The following is a 27,928-nucleotide window of genomic DNA, read 5'->3' as shown; positions in this document are numbered from 1 at the left end:
AAGTTTTTTTTTTAATGGGGAGATTTCCCTCTCTGTTCCATCCAGCCCTTAAGTAGAGTGTCCCCGGTTGTGTGTCCTTACCCTTGTACTTTGACTTTATTATCCTGCACCAGCTTCCATTTCACCTGGTCCCTGAAGCATTAGAGACCCTCGCACTAACAGGTGAGGGTGAAGAATGGGTGAAGAATGACTCAGGTACGATCTTTTTTTCTTTTGAATCTATGTATTTATTTTGATTGTGCTGGGCCTTCGTTGCTTCGTGGGCTCTCTCTAGTTGTGGTGCATTTGTGCATGGGGTTCTCATTAGGGTGCTTCTCTTGGTGTGAAGCGTGGGCTCTAGGATGTGTGGGGGCTTCAGTAGTTGCAGCTCCCAGGCTCTAGAGCACGGGCTCAGTCGTTGTGGCCCAGGGCTTTTGTTGCTCTGTGGCATGTGGGATCTTCCTGGACCAGGGACTGAATCTGTGTTTCCTGCACTGGCAGGGGAATTCTTATTCACTGTACCACCAGGGAAGTCCAGATACATCTTTTTTTTTTTTTTTTTCAGTGTCAAAGAGCTACCCCATTCCCAACTGTCCCCAATCCACTGAACTTACTCCCATTCAGACCGTTTTTTGTTCTTTCAGAGAGGAGAACTTTGGATTCTACATGTCCAGGAAGCAGGCAGGGACCAACGGGGAGGGGGTGTCTATGCTAGGCTCTTCACCACCACACACAGAGTTCATCCCAGCTTCCACATGTCCTTGCACAGGCCACCCACCAAGAGTGCCACTCCCTGCCTACCACAGCCAAATTCCAGCTGAAGGCCTGGGTCTGGACGTCCCCCTCCAGAGACTCCTGCTCCCACCTCCTCCCCCATGGCCCACTTGCACCAGAGAAGCTTGAAACTTCTTTGGGAAGTAGAGGAAATCTGGGTTCCCTCTAGCTGAGTAAAGAGGGACCCCTTTGATCAGGGGTTAGGCTACCCTATCCCACCCCTTCTTGAGGCCTAAGCCAGGGGGAAGTTGAGGCTATGGACAGGATTATCGGGAAGGGCAGGAGTGTTAAAAATCCAGAGGTATGACCTCGAGATTAGAGAGAGAGGGAAACAGAGAGGGAAACAGAAAAACACAGAAACAGACACAGAGAATTAGGCAAAGAAGCAGAAAGACAAGAGCCCGAAGGCAGAGACAAAGAAACAGACACAGGAGAAAAGCAGGGACCAAAGGAGGCAGAGATAAGAGCAAGCAACAGAGGCGCAGCAAAGGGGAGAGGATGTAATTTAGTGGCTCAAAGAACAAACTGGAGCCAAACTTTGAGAAACATCAGGCAGACAGAGGCGGAAGGTACAAAATAGGTGTTTTTTAATTGAACATTTTTATAAAAAGGAGCAGGAATGTGAAGGGGACCGTGGGCTAAGCCTGGGCCCGTGGCGTCGGTAGGAAGGCTGCTCCTTCTGTCCATCTGTCCCACCGACCCGCCTCTCCGCCGGGTCCGGCATCCCTGTGCGCATGCGCGCAAGCGGGCGGGTGGCAGGGTTGCGCAGCAGGGACCCCGCGTGCGCAAGCGCGGAGTTTGCGGCCCGGGGCTGCTGGGGACTCAGGCCCGGGGTCTGGCGGGCGTGCAGTGATGCGGCTCGTGTGAGGGTGCGAATCCTGGGCGGCAGATACAGCGGAACGAGCCATCGGTGTTGACGCAGCGCGCGTTGACACAGCGCGGGGCGGCCGCCTGGGCCTCGTCACATTCGTTGATGTCTGGGGAGAGGGGATACCAGGAGTGCTATTCAGGGCTGGGGACCCAGGAGCCCGCCTCGCTGGCCCCTGAGGGTTGTGATGCTGAGTCTCCTGTTGGAGTGGAGACTGTTGGCTGTGTGAGTCTGGACAGGTGACTTAACCTCTCTGCGCTTCAGCTGTGTGTTCTGTGAGATGGGTATGGTAGATCCTAGGACACTGGGGTTTTGTTAGGAAATCAGTACTGATGATGATATCAACAACCACAAACGCTTGTTGTGCCAGACACTGTTTTGAGCATATTACCTGTATTAACCATCCTTCTAATAACCCTATGAGGTAGGTACTGGGCAAACTGAGGCTCAGCATGGGGAAGCCTCTCGCCCCGTGTCACACAAAAAGCCCAGGAAATTCTCAGACCAGCTCGAAAAGACTCTCGAGTGCCCAGCCCCCTGCTGTTTCTTAGCTCTTTGGGAAAGTCAGTTCCCTTCGCTGAGCTTTGGTTTACACTGTCATTGCAAATCTATGTTCTCGGCTCTGTGAAATGGCTTATGTAAGATATGCTCATTTTTCAGATGAGAAAAACTGAGCAAGGGACAGTGACCTGTCTGGGATCACATATCACGCTGCTGGACAGAGCCTGAGGTCTATCCAACTGCCCAGAGTCCTGGCTTGTAACCACTCCGCTTTCCTGCTGTCTAAACTAGGCAGACATAATTCATATTCCCATTTTACAGATGGGAAGACTAAAGGTTCTTCAAAGAAGTCAAGCAAATTGTTCAAAGTAGCCCTGGGAGTCCTTAGCAATCACGCCTGCAGGATTCTATTCTCTCCATCCAGCTTCAAGCCCAGCCCTGGTCCTGTGTCACAGCCTGGCTTTCCTCCCAACCTGATCTTCAGGCATGCCCCATCCCTGTTCCCTTGCTTAGCCATTTGGCCGGTCTTCCTGACGACCCTGATTACCCACCGCTAGTAAAGGTTTTCCACCCTATCTCCAAACCCTCGATGCTGGCCCTGGCCCACGCCCTCACCAACGCAGGACATGCGAGTCATGTCCAGGCGGTAGCCGTCGAAGCAGTCGCAGGTGAAGCCCTCGGGGACGCGCACGCAGCGGCCGTGGGCGCAGCCATCCAGGATCCCGCACTCCTCTGCCTCCAGGCCCTCGTAGCGCCCAGCCTGGGCGCCTGCGGAGAGTGTGGGGATTCCGGGGTTCAAGTGGGGCCCTGCCCCTGATTCCCGGGGTCCCCTTCTAAACTATCCATCCCGCTCCAGGGCTGTGGGCGGCGCTGTGGGGCTGGGATGTTTACTTTGCTCTGTTCTCTCTAGCTTTTCCCTCTGTCCTCATCGTTTTCTCGGTTCATCTACTGAGACGGCTCTGTTCCTCTTCATCTCTGCTCTCTGTCGCTCTCTCCAACAATATCTCTGTTTCCCTGTCTCTCTGAGCCTGTGTCTGCCCCGACTTCTCTTTGTTTCTATCTCTGTCTCTCCCCGGCCCTCCCTCCTTCCCTTCTCCTATCGCCATCTCTGTACACTTGGCGTTCATCACTCGGGCCTCAGTACTCACCAGCATAGCTTCCACCTTCAGGCGACTCCTCGGGCTCTGGGAAGGAGCCACGGGTGTCACGGGACCGGTAGCGCCAGCGGGTGCCCGGGCCGGATGGAGCAGGAGCCTCGGATTCACCGTAGGGGCCACCATCGTCCTCAAAGTCCGGCATGTCGAAGGGTGGCGTCCCGTAAGGGGCCTCCCGTCGGGCGAAGGGCCCAGGTGGCGGTGGGTAGGGGTCATAGGGTAGGACGGGTGGTGGGTACAACTCAGGCCCATAGGGAAGGCCCTGGTAAGGTGGACCTAGGTCTGGGCCATACTCGTAGGGGAGTCCAAAGCCACCTGGCCCCGGGGGTCCATATGCAGGGGGGCGCAGCACGTTGCACAGGGCCTCAAAGTCATCTGCAAATAGGAGCCAAGCCTAACAATCAGCTCGGGCTTCCCCGGCACCGGCTATTTATGTCCCCCCTCAGGGAAGAGGAGCCTGGAGGAGAGGGTGGGAGGGGCTTGGGCTGAGACATTAGATGGGTGTCAAAGGAGCGGGTTGGGGTTGCAGGGTTGGGATCAGGGGTTCTGGAGCCAGGACCGAAGGTCTGAGGACTGAGACTGGGATTCCAAGGCACTGAGGTCAGGAGTACTGAGGACTACAGCTAGAAGTCAGGATCCAAGTGATGGAATTTGGGGACCCATGAGATCTGGGGCTAGGGGCCTATGAAGGTGGGATGGAGGTGTTTTAGGACTGGTAAGTATCAGGGACCTGAGGGGTCAGGATGCATGGGAGTGGATCTGAGCCATGGGACCTGGAAGTCAGAGGACCAAGGACCTGGGGCTGGCACTGGTTTCCCAAGGGCTGAGAAATGGGGGACTCTGGGCTTTTAAGAGACAAGGCAAGCGGGATCTCTGTTGCTGTGGGCTGGCCTCTTAGGCACTTGGATGTGAATATCCAAGCCAGTGGAACTTGGAGGTTTGTGAGCTATGACCAGAGTCTGGGGGCCAGGATGGCAGGATCTCAGCAACTGGCATTTGAGTTCTAAAGGTCCAGGCTTTGGGGGAGGGTTCTCATGGGTTGTCTTGGGGTTCCAGAGAGGGTTGAGGGTCTGAAAGCCCAGACCTCAGGGTCCTATGGGACTAGAACTATGACACCTGCTGAGTCAGGCCTTGGGTTTTCTGTGGTTGAGGCTTGGAGGTCTTTGGGTTGTGACCTGGGGCCTAAGAAACCAAGATTTAGGAATGGGCTGGGACATAGGGGTCTGAGGGGCTGAGTTTGGGGGTGTCTTGGAGTCTGACACTGGGAGTCTGGGACTGGATTTGGAGCCTGAGGGGCAGAGTCTCTGCGTGCAGCCCAGGCCGGTGGCGGTACCTGAGTCCTGGGCCGGGCAGAGGGCACAGTCCATGCCCCAGGCTTCGCCATAGAGGCAGCAGCATTCCGTGTAGGTGGCCTGGCGGTCCAGCCGAGGGCGACTGCACACGAGGTCAGCCCCCACTTCCTGCCAGCACACTCCCAGATTGTCATCTGAGGGCAGAGACAGCATGCATCAAGGCAGGAAGAAGACACTCAAGTCTTCCCAAGTTGCTCAATCTCCTTCAGCCCAGCCAGCCCCTCCCTATCATTCAGTCCTTCTCCTGCTGTCTCATCAAGCTGTGATGTGGCTTCCGGAAGTCCTCTGAAGTAGCTCCAGGTGAGTACAGGGCTTGGCCTGGCACGGAGTCATCAAATAGGAGGGAGATAGGGTCTGGAGAGGAGGAATCTATCCAAGCCTGGCCTCTGGGAGGCTCTGTGACCCCAGGGCAGTTGCTTTTCCTCTCTGAGCATTGTTGTTTGAATGACGTCTTAGATAAGAGTGTGGGAGGATGTTGCAGGAAGAGGAAGCAAAAGAAGAGAGTTTGGGTCAATGGGCAAAAAGAGAGAAAGGACCCAAAGAAATAAAGACAAACACATCAAAAGAGATTCAATGAAACACAGGAAAGCAAAGGTTCAGAGAGAAAGACCTAAAAGCGAAGACAGATGCAGAGAGGGTCAGAAATTTAGAGAAAAGCCTAAAGACAGAAACTCAGAGAGAGGTGCAAAGAGACAGAGACACACAGGGAAATAACAGAAAGCATGCTTTTAGCACTTAGTGAGACCAGGTCCTCCTTCTGTTCTTGAAAACAGAATTCTTTAGAACCACCCTCTTAAGGTAGGGGCTACTGCCAATCTACCCAATGTGCTGGGGGTCCAAGAGGGAATAAGCAAACGTGCTTGTGTACACGGGACCAGCAAGTGGCAGGGAGGTTCCTCTGAAACCTTCGTCTTTAACCACGCCAGCTGGCCTCTGGTTCTGAGAGGCAAATGCCAAGACCAGAGGCTAAATGGGGCGTTAAGGGGCGTGACCGAGCCACGCGCGAGGGGCGTGGCCCGGGTGTAGGCAAGAGGCTAAGCGGAGGTTAAGAGGGGCTGGACGGCGTGGGCGGGACTGGGGCGTGGTAATTGACGGGGCGGGGCGCGGGAAGACTACCGAGGTTCTGGCTCTCGTTGGAGACGCAGCGGCGCCGCGAGCCGTCCAGCACAAGTGGGGGTTCGCACGTGCAGTGATAAGAGCCGATAGTGTTGACGCAGCGGCCGCCCTCACAAGCTGGCTCCTCGTCCGCGCACTCGTCATTATCTAGGGAGGCATGGAGGGAGTGATTAAGAAGTAGCCTCCTCCCCTTTGCCCTTTCCCCAGTGCATTGACAATCTGATAAATGGAGTCTAGACTTCAGCAACGACTTCCTGCTGGTGGTGGTCACATTCCAGAGAGGCGCTGGCGTGACCAAGGGTTGGAAAGAGTCCCAGGCGAGGGTGGGGGTGATGGTGAAGGTGGGGGGGGCTCTTACCGATGCACTCCAGTCGCTGGGCGTGATAGTAGTAGCCATTGCTGCAATAACACGAGTAGCCTGGGGCTGTGTTCACGCACACGCCGCTCTTGCACACCTGATCTCGGAAGAGCTGGCACTCGTCCACGTCTGCGGGAAAGATGATCAGAGGCACGCGCCTCACCAGAGATGGGGGAGGGCCAGGTGGTGGGATGGGCTGGATCGGGGGAGGGGAGTGTGTGGCTTCAGGGCAGGATCATGAAAGAGAAGGAGGAAGAGATGGTGACAAAAACCCAGAGACAGAGAGAAGATAGGGGTGGGAAGGGGAAAGACAGGAGACAGGAGAGAGAGAGATGAAGAAAACAGACAGGGTGAGACAGAGCTGGGCTGGAGACAGGGCGGGTGAGCCTTACCTCTCCTGAGGCTCAGATCTCCGCTGGGCGCCAGGTAGCCCCGGCCATGGGGGCACAATGACTGGTACTCAGCTGCACACAGAGACAGGGCTGAGCCCCCACACCCTGGCCCTGGCCCCTGCCTTGGGCCTGCTTGTGCCCACTTGCCTCAGTGCTCACTCTTGCCCCATGCCTGCCCTTCACCGCCCAAGACTTCAGCCCCTGCGCCTATTTGTATCCACCTCTCAGCCTGATGCCCACCTGGCTGGCAAGTCACCCTTGCCCATGCGATACCAGCACCTCTGCCCCCTGTCCAAGTGTGTCCCCTTGTCCCCGTCCCATGTCCACCTATTTCTACCCAAACCCTCAGCCCTGCGTGCACCCCGAGGCCCATGCCCACCTGTCTCGGGGCTCGGGCACTGCTGGATGCGGCAGCCGTTGCCCCAGCCCTCACCCACAGTGCAGCAGCACTCCTGCCACGTCACGTTCCGAGCCAGGATGTTGTCACAGGCATCCGGAGCCGCCGTGTCAAAGTAGCACTCCCTGCGCCCGCTGCTCACAGGGCCCGGCCTAGGTGGGCTGGGCCGGCGAGGCGGGGGCGGGGGTGGGGGCCTGGCCGGCAGACTGGGGCTGGCAGGTGCATGGGGCTGTGCGCCTGGGAACGTACCTGGGGAGACAAGGGGCTTTAGCCCATTAAGGATGGGGAAACTGAGGCCCCCGTGTGGCAGAACCTGGCTCCACACCCCTCACCATCAGCCATGGTCTCTTCCATTCTTGCCTCCTCTCATTTCTTTACCTCTTACCTCCCTACTTCCCTCTCCCAAGCATCTGGCCCCTCATCCCACCTGCAGTTCAGGTAGGAGAAGAGGGCATTTCCCTGGCCTCCTAGAGGCCTCCCTGAGGCCTCCTAATCAACACATCCCAAACCGGCCTGGGAATCTTCATACTCAAACCCAGACCTAGGCCTAGACGCTGCTCCCCGACCTAGGCAGCCCCACAACCTGTCCACTTGGAGCTGCTAGAGCCCCTCTCTCACCTGCCCTCTCCTCCCCACCTACCCCATGGCTCTTGCCTCCATCACAGTCCTGATTTCTCTAGATGATTACTGTCAGGCTATATTGCTATCTGTCCCCACTGGATTGTGAGCTCCTTGGAGACAGGGTGGTCTTTTCTGGTCACTATTGTGTTCTCAGTGACCAGAAAAGGGCCTAAACACAGTGAACATTTGTTGAATGGAGGAATCTGGTCAAGTCAGAACCATGATCTACTTCTCCTGACACTGAGTCCCACACCTAGGTTAACTCCTGTGTTTTGCAGATTTTTTCTTGTTTAAAACAACAGCATCTAACTGATGGCAGCTGTCCACATCAGGAATGGTTAGAGCTCAGGACTTTTCTGCAGGGCCAACAGCCATCAGTTAAGTAGACTTTGATCTCAGTCTCACCAGCAGAGGTCCGAGGGGGAACACAGCGCCCAGTCATAGGGTCAAACTCCTCAGGGCTGTTGGGGCAGACACAGAGGAAGGAGCCTTCCACATTCTCACACAGGGCAGCTCCACACACGCCCTGTAGTGTCTCACATTCATTCACATCTGTGAGCAGGAGACAACAGGGAAGAGGGAGTCAAGGATGGTAAAATTCTGGAATTCCATAAAAGTCTGAGCTTTCAAGTATTTTTTTTTTTTTTTTGCTTTCAAGTATTTTAATGGCTCAGATGCCATCCTCTACTTATGTTCCAGTGACAAACCCTGATTTCCCCACGGGAGCCCTCTGCTCCTCCATTTTTCAACCCATGTGTTTTGAGCAGGTCAAGCAGCTTGATGCATTTCTCTGGTTCCGAGACAGGCAGTGACCCAGCTGGGCCAATCAAAGCCAGTCCTGGAACTTGTTCTATAAATACACAGAGCCTCCCTCTGTAGCTAGGGATGGCAAGCTGAGGATGTCAGCCAGAGGTGCGAGGGCCCCTTTCGTTATTGTGAAAAGAGAATCTGCCTGAAGATAAATGCAATAGAGGATAGCAGAGCTGGGAGACAGCAAGCCTCGTTAACTCCTATATTCACATATCTCCGAAGTTCAAATATTTCCCTGAACTTCACAGTTTTGATTCCCTTTAAAGAAATGAAGCCTGATGTGTTCATATTTGTCAAAAGTAAGCGAATGTATAATTAAGACTCATGCATTGCACTGTACGTAAGTTGAACCTCAAAAATATCTGTGAACACATATTGATCTCTGGTTAATGACATGCATTATGCACGAAACATTTGGGGGAGGGATATAGTGATGCCTGCAATTTAATTTTAAATCTCTCCAAAAAATTAGGTGGATGAATGGAGAGACATGTGAGGAAGCAAGTATAATGATAACAGAATGCAGGTCATGGCTGTGCAGAGATTCACTCTACAGGCCTTTTAACTTGCCATATGTTTGGAAAATTTTCTCATAAAATGTTGGCAGACTTCCCTGGGGTCCAGTGGTTAAGACTCTGCCTTCCAATGCGGGGGACAGGGTTTCAATCCCTGGTTGGGGAACTAAGGTCCCATGTGCTGCCAAACATTTTTTTGTAAATGTTGGAGGAAAAAAATGTTTACATACACTTAAGGTTACTGCACTTCTACTCCCATATGCATGAATTTTTTAAGCATACCCCAAATAAAGTCTGAGTTAATAGGGGCTCCTGACTGACATGAAGATGATCTTATATTCCAAGGTCTAAATTCCATACCCCTAAAGGTTACATGCACTCAGATCTATGGAGAGGAGCAGGGCTTGACCAGCCTCTTCCCCACCCTCTGGCCCCGCCCTCCCCCAGGAGCCCCGTACCCACGCAGTGACGCCCGTCCCGCGCCCCCTCGTAGCCCTGGTCACAGAGGCACTGGAAGGAGCCAGGCAGGTTCTGGCACACGGCGTGGGCCCCACAGAAGGACCGGTTCCGGCATTCGTCCACATCTGCAACCACCAGACAGTCAGGCCGCGGCTGGAACTTCTATCCCCTCCGCATCTCACCCATGGCCCCAGGGACACGCACCCTGGCATCCGCCCCCTGGTGTGGGCTGGTAGCCAGGGTCACAGGCGGGCGTGCAGCGGTAGGAGCCAGGGGTATTCTCACAGCGCTGGGCTCCACAAATCCCTGGGCCGTATTCCTGGCACTCATCTATGTCTGCAAAAGCATGGGAAGGGCAGAGGGGAAAGAGAGGGGGGGTCACAGGCCTGGAGTCACAGGCTCTTGGTGCTGCTTCCAGTTCCTGTGCCTGAGAGGTCTCTGAATCTGGTATTCTACAAGTCTGACCAACAAGCATTGATACCTCTTAAGGCAGGCAAGGCCTCATTACCATTTCTCAAATAGCCTAAACGTGGCCCCACCTCAGGACCTTTGCACTTGCTGTTCCCTGTCAGGAACACTCTCCCCTCAGCTATCTGCATGGCTCCCACTCTTGCTTCACTCCACAGTCTAAGTCAAGCCCCCCTAAACCAGCCCCCCCCCACACTTATCTAACCTGTCCTCTGTGTCCATTTATCCTGCCTTACTTCCCTTCTTAAACTTATATCCATGTATTTATTAGCATGCTAATTGTCACCTCCCTAGAATCCAAGCTCCACGTTGGCAGGGGTTTGTGTCTGTCCTGTTCCTCACTGTATCCTCAGGTGTAGGTGCCCCTAAATCATTTGCTGAATGAATCAGAGTTATTTACATATTTATTGTCTGTCTCTACCCCCTAAAACATCAGCTCCATGAGGACAGAGATTTGTTTGTTTGTTTTCTTTTGGCTGTGCTGGGTCTTCATTGTGGTATGTGGGATCTTAAGTTTCAGCATGTGGGATCTAGTTCCCTGACCACAGATCGAACCTGGGCCTCCTGCATTGGGACCACAGAGTCTAACCATGGACCACCAGGGAAGTCCCATGGACAGGGATTTACTGTTGGACTTATTGCCTGTTCTGCCGCCAGTGTCCCACACAGTAGGGCTTAGTGAATTCTTGTGAAATTAGTGAATGAGGTCCATGAAACTAGGTTTCCATGAATCAGGGGTCTGGCAACCCAAGAACCCAAGGCAGTCCACAGTCATTTCATCTATTCCACAAAATGTTGACCTGCACACCATTCCCCCCACCCCCAAATCTGTGCTGCTTCTGGAAGTGAGGTTTGGCCTGTTTCCTGATAGAAGCGTCTTCCCTCAGCCTCCTGTCTCCCCACTACAGACAATGTAAGGACACACTAGTAGCTTGTTTGCACCGATGGGGAGAGAGGTAAGTGAAGCCTGGAGCCACTCCTTAGTCATCAAGAAAGCTCTTCGTGGGGGCGGGGGCAATGGTCTCACCGTCACAGGTACCCTCGGGGCCTGCGTGGTAGCCGGGGTCGCAGTCTCGGACACAGCGGTAGGAGCCCGGGGAATTTTCACAACGCTGGGACCCGCACAAGGCCGGGCCGCGCTCCCGACATTCGTCAATATCTGAGGGAGGAGGAGGGGCAGTCAGATGGGTGAAGCGGCGCGGGGGAAGAGGGGTGGCAAGGAGGGAAAGGAGAGCGGGTGGGGGAGTCAAGGAGGGCAGAGCAGAGTCAGAAGGGGGAGGCGGGAGACGCAGGAAAGGGGAAAGGAGGAAGCAGCAGAGGGGAGGCAGATAGGGAGACAAATAGGGGAGAGGGATCTGGCCGGGGGTGGGTGGGGGGGGGGTCTCGCACCGAGACAGGAGGCGAGGTCTGGGCCGGCGCGGTGTCCCGGAGGACAGATGCACTCGAAAGAGCCGTCGGTGTTGGTACAGATGCCGCTCTGGCAGAGGTCCTCCTCGCTGCATTCGTCCACGTCTGCAGGACAGTGTCGGCAACCGCAAGCCACTCTCCTTGCCTGCCTGACATTCCAGACCACGCCCCTCCACCGCCTTTTCCCCGCCCCTATGGCTCCGAGACTCTAACGCCTTCCCCCACCTGCCTTAGGCTCCTCCCTTTCCTGCAAGCCCCACCTTCCCGAAGAGCTTGGCTCGAGCCTTTCCATTCACTGCCCAATTTATCCAGACTCCGCCCTTTCCCCCTTTCCTCTCCAACTCCGCCCCTCCCTTTCCCCACCCTTTCCCGGTCCAGGCCCAGCCTGGGTACCGACCGAGGCAAGAGGCTCCGCGGGGTCCGGGCCGGTAGCCGGGGGCACAAGTACAAGCGAAGGAGCCGTCGGTGTTGAGGCATTCACCGTGGGGGAAGCAAAAGTCGCCCTCCAGGCACTCGTTCACGTCTAGGGTACCCAGAGTTCAGACTGGGTCACCAGACCCGCCCCCGGTACCCAAGCCCCGCCTACAAAGCCGCAACTCTGCTCGCAAGGCACGCCCCAGACGGCCAATCTCTAAATTCCACCTATACAGTCCCTGAGTCCAACTCCCACCTCCCCCACCAGGCTTTGCCCAGGAAGCCAGGGCCCACCCCAAGGCTGTCCAGCCCTTTCCCCACCCAGCCCACCTGCGCAGGGCCCGGGCCGACCAGCTGGCGCCCGGTAGCCTGGCTCGCAGCTGCAGTGGAAGGAGCCTTCGGTGTTAGTGCAATGTCCATGGGGGCCGCAGGAGGCACCCGAACTGCATTCGTCCACATCTGCGGGAATGGAGACTTCAGAAGAGGTTCTGCTTAGGGACAGATGGATGAGGGTCAGAAAGAAATGATGGGAAGTGTCTTTGGTTGGATGTGAGGTGAAGAGTCAACAGCAGAACTGGGTAAGGGAGACCAGGGCTCCCTAATCCTGGGGACCATCATCGGGGGATCCTGTGTCTGGGTTTCTGGGAACTCCCTGTGCCAGGATCCCAGGGGCAGGTGAAGGGACTGGGACAGGGGTCAGACATTAGTTAGGGTAAGGGGTCAGGTATTATAAAGCAGGATAATTGGATGCCATTCTGATGAGTCAGGGGTCCGAGTCTCTGGTCAGGGGTTGGGATCCAGGATCATGAACCCAATCAGGTTCCAGAGAAGGGACCCTGAGGAAGGGCAGGGGAAGTGAAAAAGACAGGGTCAAGCATCACACAGAGTCAGGGGTTATGGTCAGGGTTACGGTTGGTAGTTATGGTTAGATCGGATGTCACAGTCAAGTTTAGGGGTCACAGGTCGAAAACAGGGCCAGAGGACAGGAGCGGCACAACTGCTACCAGGGCTGGGGTCCCAGGGTTATCAGCAGGGTTCATGGCTAAGGTCAAATGTCACAGTCAAGTTGAAGGTCATTGATCACAGAGGCAGAAATCACATTCAGGGCCAAGGGTCATTGTCCAGATCAGAAACTGCACTCTGATCAGGGGTCAAGTCTAGGTCAAGAATCACAGTCATGCTCTGGGTGTTGTGGTCCAGGTAAGGGGACTGAGATCGAGGTTAGAAGGCTGCAGGTCAGGTCAGAGGTCACAGTCTCAGTCAGGAGTCATGAGGCAGGTCCAAGGTCACACCCAGGACCTGATCTTACCAGTACATCGGCCATGGTGCAGTTGGTGACCAGCAGGACAGGCCCTGCACTGGAAGGATCCTGGTGAGTTCACACACTCCTGCCCAGGACACGCCAGGTGGTTCTCACACTCGTCCACATCTGGGGAGCAGACAAGAGTGCGGCTTTGAAGGAGTGGCCCAATGCCCCCCTCATCCATCCATATTCCTCCCTCCCTCCCCGGCCTCACCCTCGCACTCGGAGCCGGCAGCATTGGGTTGGAAGCCTGTGGGGCAGACGCACTGGAAGCCACCTTCCGTGTTCTCACATCGGCCATAGGCGCAGGGCGGGGGACTACGGGCACACTCGTCCACATCTGGGGCAGAGGAGGCCAGTGGGGCTAAAGAAGGGGCCTGGACCCCCTACCATCACCACCCACCCCAACATCCCATTCTGGAGGCAGTGTCCTGGATCTTGCTCAGGCTGCCCCCTCCTGCCAGAAGGACCGATCCTTGCATTGCTTCCCCGTTAATGGTCTCTCCAACTGCCATGAAGTAGCCAGGATACCACCTCCTGCATGATGCCTTCTGTGCCTCAACCCTGTCCCTTCCTCAGAGTTCCCACAAGCACAAGGTGGTGCTGTAACCCGCCGGACTCCTTTTCATGGGGTAGCAAGAATACTTGGGACTGGATTGCCATTTCCTTCTCCAGGGGATCTTCCTGACCCCAGGATCTAACCCGTATTTTCTGCATTGTACATGATCTTCTGCATTGCAGATGGATGCTTTACTGCTGAGCCAGCATCATCCAGAAAAGGGGGGAGGGGTGGAGAGCACCCTCATATTTGGAGAAAGGGGGTAAGACTCTGGAGCCAGACCCTCCCCACCCCCTCATTTTCCCCAGGCCTCTGTCCCTGTCCTCCTCCACTGAGTCTCATCCCTTTGCCTCTCTGCCACCCCCTCTCAAACCTGTCTCTCTCCAGCCCCCACAGCAAAGGGGGGAGACGGAGTGACTTTAAACCTGGCCCCCTCACCTTGGCAGGGGGCCCCAGGCCCTCGGGAGCGGAAGCCAGCAGGGCAGGCACAGTGAAAAGAGCCCACTGTGTTGTCACAGCGGCCCGGCCCACAGGGCGGTGGCTCCTGGGCACACTCATCCACGTCTTCTTCACATGCCGAGCCTCGGAAGCCAGCAGGGCACACACACCGGAAAGAGCCAGGCAGGTTCTCACAGACCCCTCGGCCACACAGGCCCGGGCTCTGGATACATTCATCTACATCTGCTCGGAACAAGGGACCCAGGTCATACCTCCTTTATGCCCCTCCCCCCATACTCTATTCTGCCTCCCTGACCTCCATTGCTCTGACCTTTCACCCTGCACCATCCTGCCACCCTGTCCTAATGCCCCTGCTCTCTATCCTCATCACTCTGCCATCCTATCCATCATCCTACCTCCATCTTCTATCCCTCTATTTTTTCAATCCCTATGAAGCTGTTTGTCTGCTTCCTAGAACTCTTTCTAGTCCATATCAGCCGGCCTCCTTAAACTCTGTCCTTCATAACTCTACCCTTTCATCTCCACCCACCTCCCTCTGTTTCTCCAACCTCCATGACTCAGCCTTTCTGTTTTCCATCACTTGGCCTCTTCGTCCCCAACCAAGCTGCCTGTCTGGTTCTCAGAGCCTGGCCTCTGTCTCGATTCAGCCTCCTGGCTCGGTCTCAGCATCCTGCACCGCTGCTGCTCTTCCCTTCCCCCCTACATGCCCAGTCCCTCACCCTGGCAGCTGGCTCCCTGGGGCGCAGCCTGGTACCCCGCGGGGCACACGCACAGGAAGCTGCCAGGCGTGTTCTCGCAGCGCCCACGGTCACACGGTGGCGGCACGCGGTGGCACTCGTCCACGTCTGCGGGCACAAACAGGGTGGCCGGGGCTGGGGCAGACACTCAGCCTCCTCCCCTCCCCCAGACGGCTTGGTGTGTGGGGGGTGGATGTGGGGACGGCAGGGGCGGAGTCAAGCTGGGGCAGGGGCCAGGCTGAAGCGGGAGCCAGGGGCGGTAGAGGGGCTCGGAGTGCGTCGGTTTAAGGCTGCAGCGGAGCTTCAGCGGGGAGGACAGGACCTGAGTTGGGAACCCAACTTGGGCAGAGGCAGAGAGGGGAATCGTGAGGGGGACAATTTGGGGGAGGGTAAGGACTGGGGAAGGGCGGGAAGGGCAGCTTTGCAGACCCAGAAAAGGGAAGGCAGGAGCGGGGCAAGGGGTGAATTGGGGATGGGGCAATGGTATGACAGGGCGGAAATCAGGAGTCATGGTGAGGAGGTGGATTACAGCAGTTGAGGGTCAGGGGAGGGGCCTTGGAGAAGGAAGGCACTAGTCTGGAACATAGAAGGGGCGGGGCTATATGAGGGCGGGGCCAATGAAAGGGCGGGGCCAGGACCCAGCTCCATAGAGAGGGCCAGGCTATAGAAGGCAGGGACCCGCCCCGACCGGAAGGGCGGGCCGGTTGCGAAAGAGGCAGTGATGGGGCCGGAATCCGTCTGGAGATTGGAGACGGGGCCGGGGGCCAGGCCAAGGCAGTAGTTGGGCTGAAGGGACGTGGGAAAGCGTGCGAGGGCGGGGACTGCACCAGAGGGAGAGCTGGAGCGAGACCCCGGCTGGGGTGGGGCCTGGATTTCTCACCCAAACACTCCGTACCCCGCGGGCCGGCTCGGAAGCCCGGCCCGCATACGCAACGGAAGCTGCCTGGCGTGTTTTCGCAGCGCCCGGGAGCACAAGGCGTGGGAACGCGGCGACATTCGTCCACGTCTGAGGGTATAGAAGGGCCTGGTCAGGAGGTGACAGCGTACAGCCTCCCGCCCCGCCTCCATCCTCCCCCCTCAGCCTGGCTCACCGATGCAGTGTGTGCCCTGCGGACTGAGTCGGAAACCGGAGTCGCACACGCAGGTGTAGCCACTGGGCCGGGGGATGCACCGTCCGCGGCCGCAGACCTGGGGATTGCGCTGACACTCGCCTGCAGAGGGACCTGCGGGGGTCCAGTGAGCCAGCGTTCCCCCATGTACGAATCCCGTCCCTTTCATCCCAGTACAATTCCCTCAGATCCTCTACCTAAAACACCCTCCTGGGTGTCCCTCCTCAAACCAGTCTTCTCTCTGGATGCGATGTTCTCATCAGATCTTCTCCCTGAATCCTCCCATACTGCCACCCCCAAAGTCTCCATTTTTTAAATATTTCACTCTCCAGTCCTCTGCCTGAAATATGTTCTTAGTGTCCTCCACGAAAATCACTTATCTGTCTCACATTAACTGAGCACTTACTATCTCCTACATACTTCACAGACAGGTTGTTTAATCCTCACAGTAATGACAGAGAACTTGCACCCAGGCCTGTCTGACTCCAGCCCCTGATGTAAACACCACCCCACCCAGCAAACCTTGATCTTTTCCCACCCATTTCTTAACTCCTCTGGCTGTCACATTCCTCTTTTTTCTGTTCTAGAATCTTCACAGTGGAGCCTCCCTCCCTGGAACTCTTGCCCGTAATACCCCCCATCACTGCCCTCACTTTCCTCTACCACACCTGATTCAGGGATCTCAGGACCAGTCCAGGCAGGGATGCTGGGCAGAGGAAGCTCAGGGCCTGGACGGGGCTCAGGCCGAGGTTCTGGGCGATGAGTGGGCAGAAAGCCTGGTAAAGAAGCGGTGTCAGCAGTGGAGACCTGGATTTGGGTGTCCCTGATCATTCCCCCTTTTCTTGGTGAGCCTGAGGCAGCCCCTTGGAGACAACACCCCCTCCTCCAGAAACCAGCTCACCTGAGAGTGGTCGAGAGGTGGAGGGTGGGGCACGGGGTTGGCTGAGGGACACTCGGGGTGGTTCCTGGCCCAGGGGTCTGGTGTTGTAGCGGAGGTCGGAGGCCGAGTAATGGTAGCCAGGGCCGGCTGGGCAGATCTCCCGAAAACCCTCTGGTAACAGGAAAGGGAGAAAGATGGGCAGAGAAAGGGCAAGAGAGTGGGGGTAATAAGACGGAAGGGCGGTGAAGGAGAAAGAGAAGAGGGAGTTGAGGGTCTGGACTTGATCGTGGGGAAGGCTTGGCCTGGGGGTGTGTTAGGGGTTTGGTTTGGATGCTGTGATGGGGTGGTACCCTGGCCAAAGAATGGGACATCTCAGAGGCTAAGGGTGGGGGGACCAAGGATGTTTTTCCCTCTTTGGGATGATGGCAGGGACAGGAGTTGAAGGCGGGGTCTAGTTTGGGGTATACAGGGACAGGGTTGAAGGCCAGGAAACAATCAGGTCCATTGTGGGGTCTGGTTTTATGCAGAAAAAGATTGCCTGGGAGGTGTCTCGGAGAGGGGTGTCTTGGGCGGGGCCCAAAACTGAACTTCGATAGGAGTCAGTGTCTCAGGAGCTGGGGACTTGACCAAGCCTCGAGACAAGGTTGGGTAAGCAGTATATCTCAAGGGCTATGAGAGGTTGAGACTGGGGGTGACGCTCCTGGGACACAGCCTAACTTAAAGGTCCTGGGCCACAGGTGTGGGTGTGGCCCAAGATGGGGTGGGGTCCCAGACGGAGTCCACTCTGATGATAGGTTGTCTCAAAGGCTGGGGGTGTGGCTAAGAGTAGGGTCCAACCTGATTGGAGAGTCTGGGGGTGGAGCCTAGAAGGCCCGTTAGCGTCAACTCTGAAGAAAGGCGGGAAAGATTGAAGGCGGGAGGAGAAGGGGACGACAGAGGATGAGATGGTTGGATGGCATCACCGACTCAATGGACATGAGTTTGAGTAAACTCCAGGAGTTGGTGATGGACAGGGAGGCCTGGTGTGCTGCAGTCCATGGGGTCGCAAAGAGTCGGACACGACTGAGTGACTGAACTGAACTGAACTGAAAGAAAGGTGGGCTTCCAAGGTGGCCCAAGTGGTAAAGAATCCACTTTACCAATGAAGGAGATGCAAGAGACGCGGGCTCATCCATGGGTCAGGAAGAGCCCCTGGAGTAGGAAATGGCAATCCACTCCAGCATTCTTGCCTGGGAAATTCCACGGACAGGGAAGCCTGGAGGGCTACAATCCAAGGGGATGCAAAGAGTCGAACAGAGAGCACGCACGCAAAAAAAAAAAAAAAAAAAAAAAAAGCTAGAGAAAGGGAGTTAGGAGGCACTTACCTGAGCCGAAGGGTGGGCAGAGCTGGCAACCCCGGCCCCAGGCTTTGCCTACACGGCTGCAGCAGCAGATCTGTTTGGTGATGTTGCGTAGAATGGGCAGAGAGCAGCCGCCGTCTCGAAGCACGCGGAAGCACGGCCCCTTAGCCTCTGAGATCACGTGTTGGGCTGGGGAGGTCGGGGAGGAAATTCTTCAGGGAAGGGTTAGCAGTGTAGTGGACTAGGGGATCTGGAAGGTAGGGGAATGGTCCCAAGGAGGGCTCGGTGGGTGTGAAGGGCATCTGGGAAATCTCTGAGAGAGTCTGAAGAAGAGCTGGGGCGGGGGGCCTGGAGGTCTGAGAAGGGTTCTGGGCTTGGGGAGAGTCTGAGGGGGTGAAAGGGGGTCTGGGAAGGATCTCAGCATCTGAAGTATCGCGAGAGATGAGGAAATATCGGGGCTTGAGAGGAGCTGATGAAAGTCTGGAGATCTGAGTTCAAAAGGTTTGAGGGGTTCTTAGAGGAGCCGAAGAGGCTCCAGAGAGTCGTCTGAGATGTGCGGAAGGGGAGGTACCAGTGACTGGGGGGGTGGGGGGTGGGGCGGGACCAGGGAATCTGGGAGGATCTGGGAGGGTGTGGTCTAAGGGAATTAGACCCAGGGATGCTCAGCCATGAGGATAGGGTGGACACGGGACCAGCCTCAGACCCCGGCGGCTCACAGATGCAGCTGCTGCGGGACGAGTCAAGCAGAAAGCCGTCGGGGCAAACGCAAGTGTACCCGCCATGCGTGTTCGCACACTGTCCGTGCTGGCAGCGCCCCGCAGTCGCGCACTCATCCACATCTACGAGGAAGGGGGTGACTCCAGAGGCATCAGGGCCAGCTCCCCGCCAGCCCCTTCCCTGGACCCGAGCTCTTCCCACCCCTGCCCCAGCTCACCTTCGCAGGACCCATTAACCCTTTCAAAACCAGCTGGACACGGCCCATCTGGGGCGCCCCCCTGGCGGGTGTTACCTGTGGAGAGAGGAGAAGGGTGGGCCAGGGGCGGCAGGAGCGAGAATGGAGTGGGCGGGGGCGAAAATGGGGTGGCAGGAACTAAAAGGTGTTGAGTGTGGTTTGAGCGCAAGGTCAGCCTTAGGTTGGCGAATGGCGTGAAGGTCGGGTAAGAACAGCGTAGCTAGCCAAAGTCAGAAAGTGGGATGGATGGTCCCAGCTGGTATGGGTGGGTCTAGACTGGAAGCGATCCCCACAATGGGATAGGCGTGGCTAGAATTCGTGTAAGGGTACATCTACGGGCAGAGTACAGGGAGCGGCAGGGTTCTCAGTCCTCCCCAGCTCCGAGCACCCTGGGGACATCCTGGGGCTTACCCAGGAGCTCCGAGCAAGACTGACAGTCGTGAACGCCCCAGGCCAAGCCGGCCCCTCGGCAGCACACCTCCTGCGTCCGGAGCCCGGGCAGCGGGGACGCACACTGTGGGGAAGTGTAGGGTGAGCGCGCCCCCGCGCGGTGGCACGCTCCGGGCCCCTCCCCACCCGCCTCTTCTCACTTCGCCTCCGCGCAGCTCCCGAAAGCAGTAACCGAAGCCCGAAGCGTCCGAGTAGCCGTCCTCGCGCGGCGCGCTCTGTGCCAACACTGTGTAGGGCGCTGCCGCCTCCGATCGTGCCGCCGCCTCCGCTCGCGCCACTGCCTCGGCGTCCGCCTCCTCCCAAGGGCCGGACACACGCTCCACCTGGTGCACCACCACCGACGCCTCCTGCGGGTGCTCCACGTGGACGCTCACCATAGACGCCACGCCTGCAGAGAGGCACCGCGGGGCAAAGCACGAGTAGGAATGCGGGGAAAGGGCGCGGTGGAGAAGGGTACTCAGGAGAAGGAAGGACACACGGGAGTCAGAGGGACGACGAGGTGGTGGAGGGTACGGAGGGAACTCCGGCCGCACGCTCCTCACCATGTTCATCATCGCGGTGGTTGGCCAGCGGCATGGTGTACACAGACCGGGTGAAGCCTGGCATGGCCGGGGCCGGGGGTCGGGCGCCCGATGAATGCAATTGGCAGAACTTGCCAGCGAAGTCCGGGGGACAGAGGCAGCGATCAGGCTTCACGCACACTCCTCCATTGTGACAGATCAAGGGACACAGGACTGGGGAGACAGCGAGGACACTCAGGGTCGGCAACCCTCCTTGCATCCTCCCTTGGGACAAGAGCACCCTCACTTAGCTCAGCCGCTAACGTTATAACTACAACCCCTCAGTAGCTCAACCCGTAACGTTATAACTACAGCCTCAAAGGTATCACTCAGTTCTAAGTCATTCAGCCTTGAGCCGTCTTGTGTCATCTCCCCACTAACCCTGGCCACTGGCATTGGCTGGGTCCAGCCCCTGGAGGTGTAGCTCCGCCCCCTGAGTCCACTTGCCACGCCCCCAAGCTCCTCCTTCACTTTCATATCGCCCCGCCCTCCCTCTCAAGTCCCACTTTCCGGCGGAGTCCAAGGCTTACTAGCCCCGCCCAGATGGCGTTGGCCCCGCCTATAGGCTCAGTCACGCCCGCTCTAACTCGTGCCTTCGCGTTTAGTCCTGCCCATATTTTGCTGGTCCAGCCCCGTCAGACCCAGCGCTTGTCACTTCCATTGACTAAACCTACACTTCAGTCACTCCTTGGCACCATCCCGTGCTCGCAACTCTGTCTTCTTACCGTTCTAGGCACGTTCGCACCCCTTGAGGCCGGTTCAAGCTCCGCCCACAGGCTGTGCGTTTATCCCCGCCCCCCGCTTCTATGCGCCCCGCCCACATCGCGTTCTTCTCCCCTGGGGATTGCAAACCCCTCCCATCGAAGCGTCTAACCTGCTGCGTTTAGCCCCACCCACCTTCCCTTCCTCACGTTAGTTTGCCCTGGCTCGCTCGCCCGCGCTCCTCTCATCCCACCTCCCCGCTATCTGCGCGTCCTAGCCCCACATCCCCGCGCTTTGTCTCCGCCCACCTCCCCTCTGGCTCCGGCTCCCGGGTTCCAGCTCTGACTTCCCGCCTCCGGTAGCCCCGGGGCGGGGCCAGCGGGAACGCGCCTGCTCTCCCCTGTGCGCGTCCTCGCTGGGCCTCGGGCCACCTTGGGGCGGGGCGCTGCCAGCTGTGCGGCGGGGTAAACAAAGAGAGGGGTGCGGCGGGGGCAGGGCGGCGGCTCCTCGTTCTGGACCCTTGGGGGAGCCCCGGGCCCGCTGAGCCAAAGAAGGCCGGACACATCCTGCGAGGGCACCCCCTCCCTTTCTCCCCTGGGGCTGCCGAGAACAGCTGGAGACAGCTGTGCGGAGGGGAGGATGGGGCAGGCGGCCGGGGCCGTCCAGAAAGGCGTGTGTGGGATTCTGAGCCACACACTGGAGACAGGAAAACATAGAGGGAGCCCCCTCAACTTATACGGGTACGGAGACTGGACTCCTGGGAGGAGATCAGTTAGAAGGCAGCCCTCCGCTGTTTGAAGACCTCAGGAGGTTTCTGGAACAGAAACAGAGCCGATCCCAGAGGAAACGGAGGCAGAAGGAACCTCTTTAGTCCTTTTGGGGAGAGTTACCTACTAACGGAACTCTAGTGACTTCGAAGGAACGGCCAATTTGAGGGTGCTGAGAGCAAGGTGGAGATGGAGTAGTGGGATTCTTGGGAGTCCCCGGCCTCAGCTGTCTGGGAAAGTTCTAAGATATTGTGGAATACCCCCTTCCCTCTCAGCTAAGGGATAAGGTACCCACGTCTTTAGATTAATGGCTGGTGGAGGGGAGCACCGTATCTGGAGTCCTCTTGGGAGAATCAGCTGATCAAGACCACCTTTGGGTTTCTCTGAAAATAGAGGGATCAGAAGTTTCTGGGGGAGGGTGTCAGCTGGGAGAGAAGGATTTGGATACCCAGCAATCGGGGATCTCTGACGGGATTCAGTTGGAGATAGAAGAAAATGGGAAACTTTTTCAGGAAGGGAATTCGGCTAGAGAGTAGAGTTATCACTGTACAGCCTTTGTAATCTGGGGTTTCCCCTGGAAGTGGGGAGGAGTAGCTGAGGGACAAAACTAGATTTCTCTGGTGAGGGGTGCAGTTTGGGGCGATTACATCAGAAGAGTGGGCGGGAACTTCACTGAAGGGGCTGGTCTCTGGAGTCTGTTGATAGCAGTGCGGAGGGGCATGGGGACTGAGGGCAGAGGATTCTTAGCTCCCCTAGTTAGGGGGCTCAGGCCAGGACTCTAGGGTGTTCTAAGAGGGGTCCTTAACTAAGTGGCAGGCTTAGGAGAGGCTTAACTAGGAATCAAGATTCCAAAATAGGAAGAGTCTCTGTTGGGGGGCAGCTGTCGCGGGAGGGGGCATTTCCGAGCCATCAAAGACACTGCTTTGTCTTCTCTTGTCCTGAATGTAGGCCCCCCGGCCCAGCTCCCTGAGGGCAGGGCGGGTCGCTAGATGGGCACAGGCAACTCCATGTCCCACACCCCTGGAGGGGTGAGGAGCTGAGGACATCGAGGTCCTCCCGAGGTCAGCCCTCCCCCCACCCCTCGCAGTCCCCTCCTTGCGCCTCCAGGGGCTTGGCACCCGCCTGGGCACGGCGCCTGGCACAGGCCCGTTGAGGCTGGGCCGGGAGGGAGTGAGGGAAAGGGGGAGGAAGGGGTGGAGAGAGGGAGTGGCAGCGGGCGGGGGCTCCTGCGAGAGATGAGCTCACGCCGGCCGGGGCTGGGTTGGCCGGGGGCCAGGCTGGGCGAGTTCTCGGCGCCAGGGGCCCCCACTCCCCACTCCAGAGGGCCTCCGGGACTGGGGGCAGGTAGGCCCAGCCCCTGAGAGCCCACCCACCACCACGCCCTGGAGCCAACAGGTGGCCCACCACCCCTACCTCACCTGACTCCCCCCGCCCCCGCCAGGGCTCTCCATCTCTAGAGGAGCCTGGTGCGCAGACCCTCCTGTCCCCTCTGCCCTCAGGGGGCGCCTTTCCCCCCAGACGGCCTATTGGATTGCTCGTCCACGTGCGACCCTTGCAACTCCGGGTCTGGCAGAGACCCTCCTATGAACACCTTTCCTCTCAGCTCTCAGGATCGACTTTCCACACCCCAATCCCCCTCCTCACAGGCACTCCCATCCTAGACTTTCCTAATGCCTCCCACCCAAAGAAGCAGAAACGGGAAACCGCTTCTCAAGGCCCTGGAACTCTCCCTTGGACTCTGGGGACCCCTGCTCACAATCACAGGATTCAAACCCCTTTCCCCCAAGCTCCAGAGCCCCTCAATTCTGAGATTCCCCACTTTGACTCAAAGGCAGGAAAGTCAGCCCCAGTCGCCTCACATGGGACACCACAGGTCCCTGAGAACCTTCACTGCTTGCAGAATCAGGACTCTCAGGATCCAACCCCAAAAGTCAGGAATTTGAGGTTCTCTTCCTTAAATAAGCCGGGGATCCCCCAGCACTCTGGCACAAGGAATCTGGGATCCCTCTTCCTGGGGACTGTCTCCCTCATCCCCAGGGATCCTCCTCCTCCCCCCCGGGAACCCCTCCCTCGGGACCACCACCCCGCACTCACAGGCGCGGAAGCCGGGTCCCCCCGGGGCCGCCCCTCCGGGCGCGCCGCTGTCCACGCTGGTGGTGTTGCGGGGCGCGCAGGTCGGGGTGCAGCGGGGGCCGGTGGGCCCATGGACGCAGCTCAGGCCGCACACGGCCGGGGTGAAGCGCACGCGGAGGCGCTCTCGGGGTCGACCTAGCCCGGGCTGCGGCCGGAGCAGCGCCAGCAGCACCAATAGCGACACCCAGAGCAGCCGCGCGCCGCCCGCCATGGCTGCAGCGCCGCGCTCCGCCGCGCCGCCGCCCCAGCCCGCCCGAGGGGCCCGGCCGCGCCCGCCCGCCCGCGGGGGAGGGCGGCCGCGCCCCCGCTCAGGCCCCCCCTCCCCACCACTCCCTCCCCGGCGGCCGCGCGGGGGCGCGTGGGGCTGGGCGCGCAGCCAGAGGCGCGCAGGCTGGGCGCTAGACTCGGAGCGGGGAGGGGGGCGCCCCCTCTGCTCCCGCCCCGCACCAACAAGTGAATGGGGCCCGCAGGGGAGCGGCGGGGAAGGGAACAGGTGGGGGCGGGCCGGTCCCCCCAACACCCCACCCCAGACCAGGCTGAGTCCTTAAGGAGGAAAGAGGAGTGGGGGCCGCATTTGGGGAGAAGACTAAAGGCTGTCTCCGCCTCAGTCACAGAGACAGGGGCTTCATCTGGGTAGGCGATTGTCATGGCACATCTGGGCAGCCAGGTGGCACATCTTGGGGGGGAGGAGAAGGGTCGGTGCACCTGGGCACACGAAGGGACTGGGGGTCTGCCTGGTGGGCAGGACGCTGGAGGGGCCCAGTTGAGGATGCAGTCACATCTGACCGGGACCCTCACACCTGGGAGGAGAAGTCAGAATGGATTAGGGGAAACGGTGGAGGGAGATGGTGGGCGGGGGTCCTCACATCTGGCGGAAGGCCCACATCTGGAAGACTTTAGGGAGGAGGGGACACATCTGGGCTGAAGGCCACAGCAGGAGGGAGACTTTTGAGGGTAGAGGAGACTAGGGGGTGTGCTAGCCCAGGGGCTGAGAGCTGGAGCAGGAGGAGGGCGGGAGGAGGGTCGGAAGAGCAGTGGGAGGCCTTTGGCCCCTAGCCGCCCCGCAATTTGGGGCATTCGGTGACCTGGCAGGCGCCAACCCGCACAATCGCTTTTGTTGTCTGGGCTAGTTCGGGCGCTCTCGGCCGGGACAGAGCCCCCCTCTTCGGCCGCGGGGAGCCCGGACGCTTGGCTTCCTGGCCCCACCCCCGCGGGTCAGCGCCTCTGGCCCGCGTCTTGTCCTGTCCCGGACTCACCTCTCGAAGCCGGACGCCGGGGTCCCTAGAGGAGGCTGAGTCCTGGGGAGGGGTGCTGAGCTACAGTGGGGGGCGGCTAGGCGGCGGCTGCACCGTGGGAACCAGACGGCTTTATCTGGCCCGGAACCCCCCCATCCCCCCTCACCGCCCCCCCCCAACCCGGCGGAGGAAGGGCGGACGTTCTTACCCCGGGACTGGCCGGCAGGGGCGCGCTGTGGGGGCCTCCTTCTCAGCAATGCCCGGGCCCCCGGCCCGCGGGGCCGCCGTCGCCTCAGCAGGGCTCGGGCCTCCTGCAGCCTGGGTGGGAGGGGGCAGAGAAGGAGTTGTCACCGCGGTTAGGCTGACCCCCTCCCCCCAGCTCCCGCAGCTGGAAGGGACCTCCTACATCAGGAGGTCTTCCACTGGAGGCTCTGCATCCCCCTTCCATCTCTTTCTGGGGATCAGGCCTGGAACATTCTTTAGAGGCTAGGAAGAACAAAGTCAGTGGGATAAACAGGGATGAGGGAGGGAGAGAGAGAGAAGACAGAAGAAAGAGGCAGGTAACTATGAGAGAAAGAGACAGACGCAAAGAACCAATAGAGAGAGACAGATGCAAGGAACCAATAAGGACACGGAGACAGAGACAGAGAGAGAGAAACGGAAGGCCTAGAGACAGCAATAGGCAAGAAAAGGAGAAATAGAAACAGAGACGTAAGTTGGTAGAAAGAGAGAGCAAGGAAAAGGAGACCCAGGGAGCAGAGGGATATGTGCTGGAAATGGCGGGGTTGGGAGCATCTAGCAGGAGAGGGTCACACACTCACGTCAGTGGCTGCCAGTTAAGGGACACCTGTCTCTTCCTCACGCTGGGGCTGGGGCTCGGCAGCTCTGGGGGCCCTGGAGCCAGGCACCGCTGAGGGCCTGCACACTTTTCCGGCCGGCAGCTCCGGATCCTGCAGGAGGCTTCAGAGACAGCCAGGGACTAAGTGGAAAAGGAGGCAACCGAGTTCTTCTTTCATCCAGCTCTCCAGCTGGGGTGAGGGATGAGGAAGGGACCCCCCCTAGCTCCTCTGCTTCTACCATCTTTCCCCTCCAACCTATACCCTGCCTACAAGAACCCACCTCTAAAGCAGCGGCTCCTTCTGGGCGATCGGCTTGGGCAGCAGCGACAAGAAAGAACACTGTAAATAGAGGGATGGAAGTCATTCAGCCCCTAGCACTATAGAACTCCCCAAAGGACAGTGGTGAGGGATAGGGGAGGGGAAGCCAAGATAAGGCTGGAGGGTGCTTGGGGTTGTTATGTGACCAATTTGAGGCACGTCGCTCGCTGCCTCAGTTTCCCCATCTGTACAATGGGAGGCAAATTGGTTTAGATAAAGGTCACAGCAACCTCACGTTTATTTTTCTTCTGAAGTGTTTGTGGGTAAGGAATTATTGGAAAAGACATTTTAAAGTCTTTTTTAAAAATTATTTTTTTAAAAAAGAGAGAGACTCAGAGAAGATTTCTAAGCGCACTTCCAAGCCGGCTCTGGGAATCTAGAACCCCGCCCTCCCCGCACGTCCCTGTCCTGGACTCAGCTGTCATCCCGCAGTTTGCCGGCAGATGGCGCCACGTCCACAGGCCTCAACGGCTGGGGAGGGAAGTCCTCTTTTGACTGTGGGTCCAGCGGGGTGCAGAGGTGGACAGGGATACAGGAGCCACAGCCCAGCACTGAGAATCCCGAGGTCTGAGTTCTAGCCCGTTCCTGCCCTTCAACGCTCTGTGTCCTGGAGCCAGAGTCTCCTGGTCCCTGGGCCTCAGTTTCCCGCCTGACCACGAGGAAGGAGTCGTTCTTCGGAGGAATCTCCGCGCCGGGAGAGTCTCCGATTCTGGCCGGCGGAGTCCTCAGCTTGGGCGCAAGTGCGTCGCAACCCAGGGGCCCCCCAGACAAATCCATTATTCCCAGGCTAAGGGGGACGAGGGCCATGGGCGCGCGCGCAGGGCAGGAGAGAGGAGGAGCGGGGATGCTGCGAAGGGGACGTCGGCCGTATGGACTCTTTTTAGACGGGTGGGGCCCGGTAGAGAAGGGGGCGGCCCGGGTGGGAGCCTCCCTGACCCCCGATCCTGCCGTCATTCCCTCCTGCCTTTTCTCCGGGTTAACCCCTTCCCAGCCCCGCCCCCGGCGCGGCTCGGGTTACTAAACGTATTCGCAGAGACCGAGGCGGGAGCGGAGCCCGGGGCCTTTGTAACGGAGCGCTGGGCCGCAGGGCGGGGGGTGGGGGTACTGGGCAGACTGTTTCCTCCGATCTCGTCACCCGTAGACAGGAAGAGTGGCTATAACTCCAAATCTATACGAAATTCTGGATCTCTTGCCGCGAAATCAAGCCCGAAATCAAGTACCTCATTCAAGCCCGGAATCCTCTAATTCTAGGCAACTAAAGCATCCTTAACCCTCATGAAATCTGAGCACCCCCCCACCACCACACCTCCGCACAATTTCCCACAAGCCCCTCCGCCATCAACACCAAACTCCAAGTCTTATAGGAAAAGGTCTCCATTAATTAATTCAAGCATTCCCAACCCCCAGAAAACCAGGACGTCTCAACTCCTGCTTAAAGCGCCAAGATAACCTCCCATACTCTTCCTCCTTAAGCATCCCAGAAATCTGGGGACCCCATCCCAGCTCGGCCCCACCCATCTATCATCCTAGGAGAACCCAAAGCCCCATCCCCATACAAACTGGGACCCTGCTCCAAATAAACTCTAGAATTCCCTGAAGCCACATCCGTCTCTACCGCACCGGAGGGGAGTCCCTCCGCTCAGAACCTCAATACACCTCGGATTCTAACCCCTACAAAATAGAGGGCCCTAATAAATCCAAGAACTCTGGTTCTTCATCCCTATCACGAAGCAGTGGGTACATGTTCCCCTAAATCCGAAAGTCCTGGTCTTCCTGGACCGCCAGACTTATTGGGTGGAGGGGGCACAAGGACGAAGGGGCCGCAGCGGGGCTTACCCGGCCGGACGGCCCGGGATCGCCGCGACCTCGACGGCCTGGCTGGGGCTGGGGCCGGCGGCGGAGGCGGCGGTGGCGGCGGCTGCAAGGAGCGGCAGCAGCAGCACCAGCAGGAGGGGGCGGCGGCCGCTGGGGCCAGGCAGCCGCATCGTGTCCGGCGTGGA

General features: G+C 58.3%; 1 protein-coding gene across 6 annotated transcripts; it reads right to left on the bottom strand.

Annotated features, from left to right (window-relative positions):
* Window positions 1–1,318: 1,318 nt before the first annotated feature.
* On the bottom strand, window positions 1,319–27,928 carry LTBP4 (latent transforming growth factor beta binding protein 4). 6 transcript variants are annotated; one of them, XM_043899197.1, is made up of 33 exons: window positions 27,765–27,928; window positions 25,891–25,949; window positions 25,593–25,731; window positions 24,980–25,089; window positions 19,917–20,108; window positions 19,515–19,762; window positions 19,336–19,438; window positions 18,907–18,981; window positions 18,689–18,811; window positions 17,997–18,161; window positions 16,654–16,803; window positions 16,421–16,528; window positions 15,735–15,866; window positions 15,524–15,649; window positions 14,626–14,751; window positions 13,886–14,128; window positions 13,103–13,228; window positions 12,895–13,014; window positions 11,916–12,044; window positions 11,569–11,694; window positions 11,154–11,276; window positions 10,792–10,923; window positions 9,501–9,632; window positions 9,296–9,421; window positions 7,918–8,064; window positions 6,874–7,140; window positions 6,495–6,566; window positions 6,103–6,231; window positions 5,745–5,891; window positions 4,610–4,762; window positions 3,271–3,651; window positions 2,738–2,890; window positions 1,319–1,730 (listed from the first exon to the last, which is right to left on the bottom strand). In XM_043899197.1, exons 1-33 carry the CDS (start codon window positions 27,911–27,913, stop codon window positions 1,576–1,578), a joined length of 4,866 nt encoding a protein of 1,621 aa, XP_043755132.1. In that variant the 5' UTR covers window positions 27,914–27,928; the 3' UTR covers window positions 1,319–1,575. The 6 variants fall into 6 exon arrangements, with proteins under 6 accessions (XP_043755132.1, XP_043755135.1, XP_043755134.1 ...); XM_043899200.1 differs by lacking the exon at window positions 27,765–27,928 and adding an exon at window positions 26,348–26,674 and having other exon boundaries at window positions 25,593–25,750; XM_043899199.1 differs by lacking the exon at window positions 27,765–27,928 and adding an exon at window positions 26,332–26,368 and having other exon boundaries at window positions 25,593–25,750.

The sequence above is a fragment of the Cervus elaphus genome, chromosome 4 (genome assembly GCF_910594005.1).
Source record: "Cervus elaphus chromosome 4, mCerEla1.1, whole genome shotgun sequence".
Taxonomy (NCBI): Eukaryota; Metazoa; Chordata; class Mammalia; order Artiodactyla; family Cervidae; genus Cervus; species Cervus elaphus.
The sequence above is the reverse complement of the archived record's forward strand: the minus strand, read 5'-3'. Positions and strand labels throughout refer to the sequence as shown.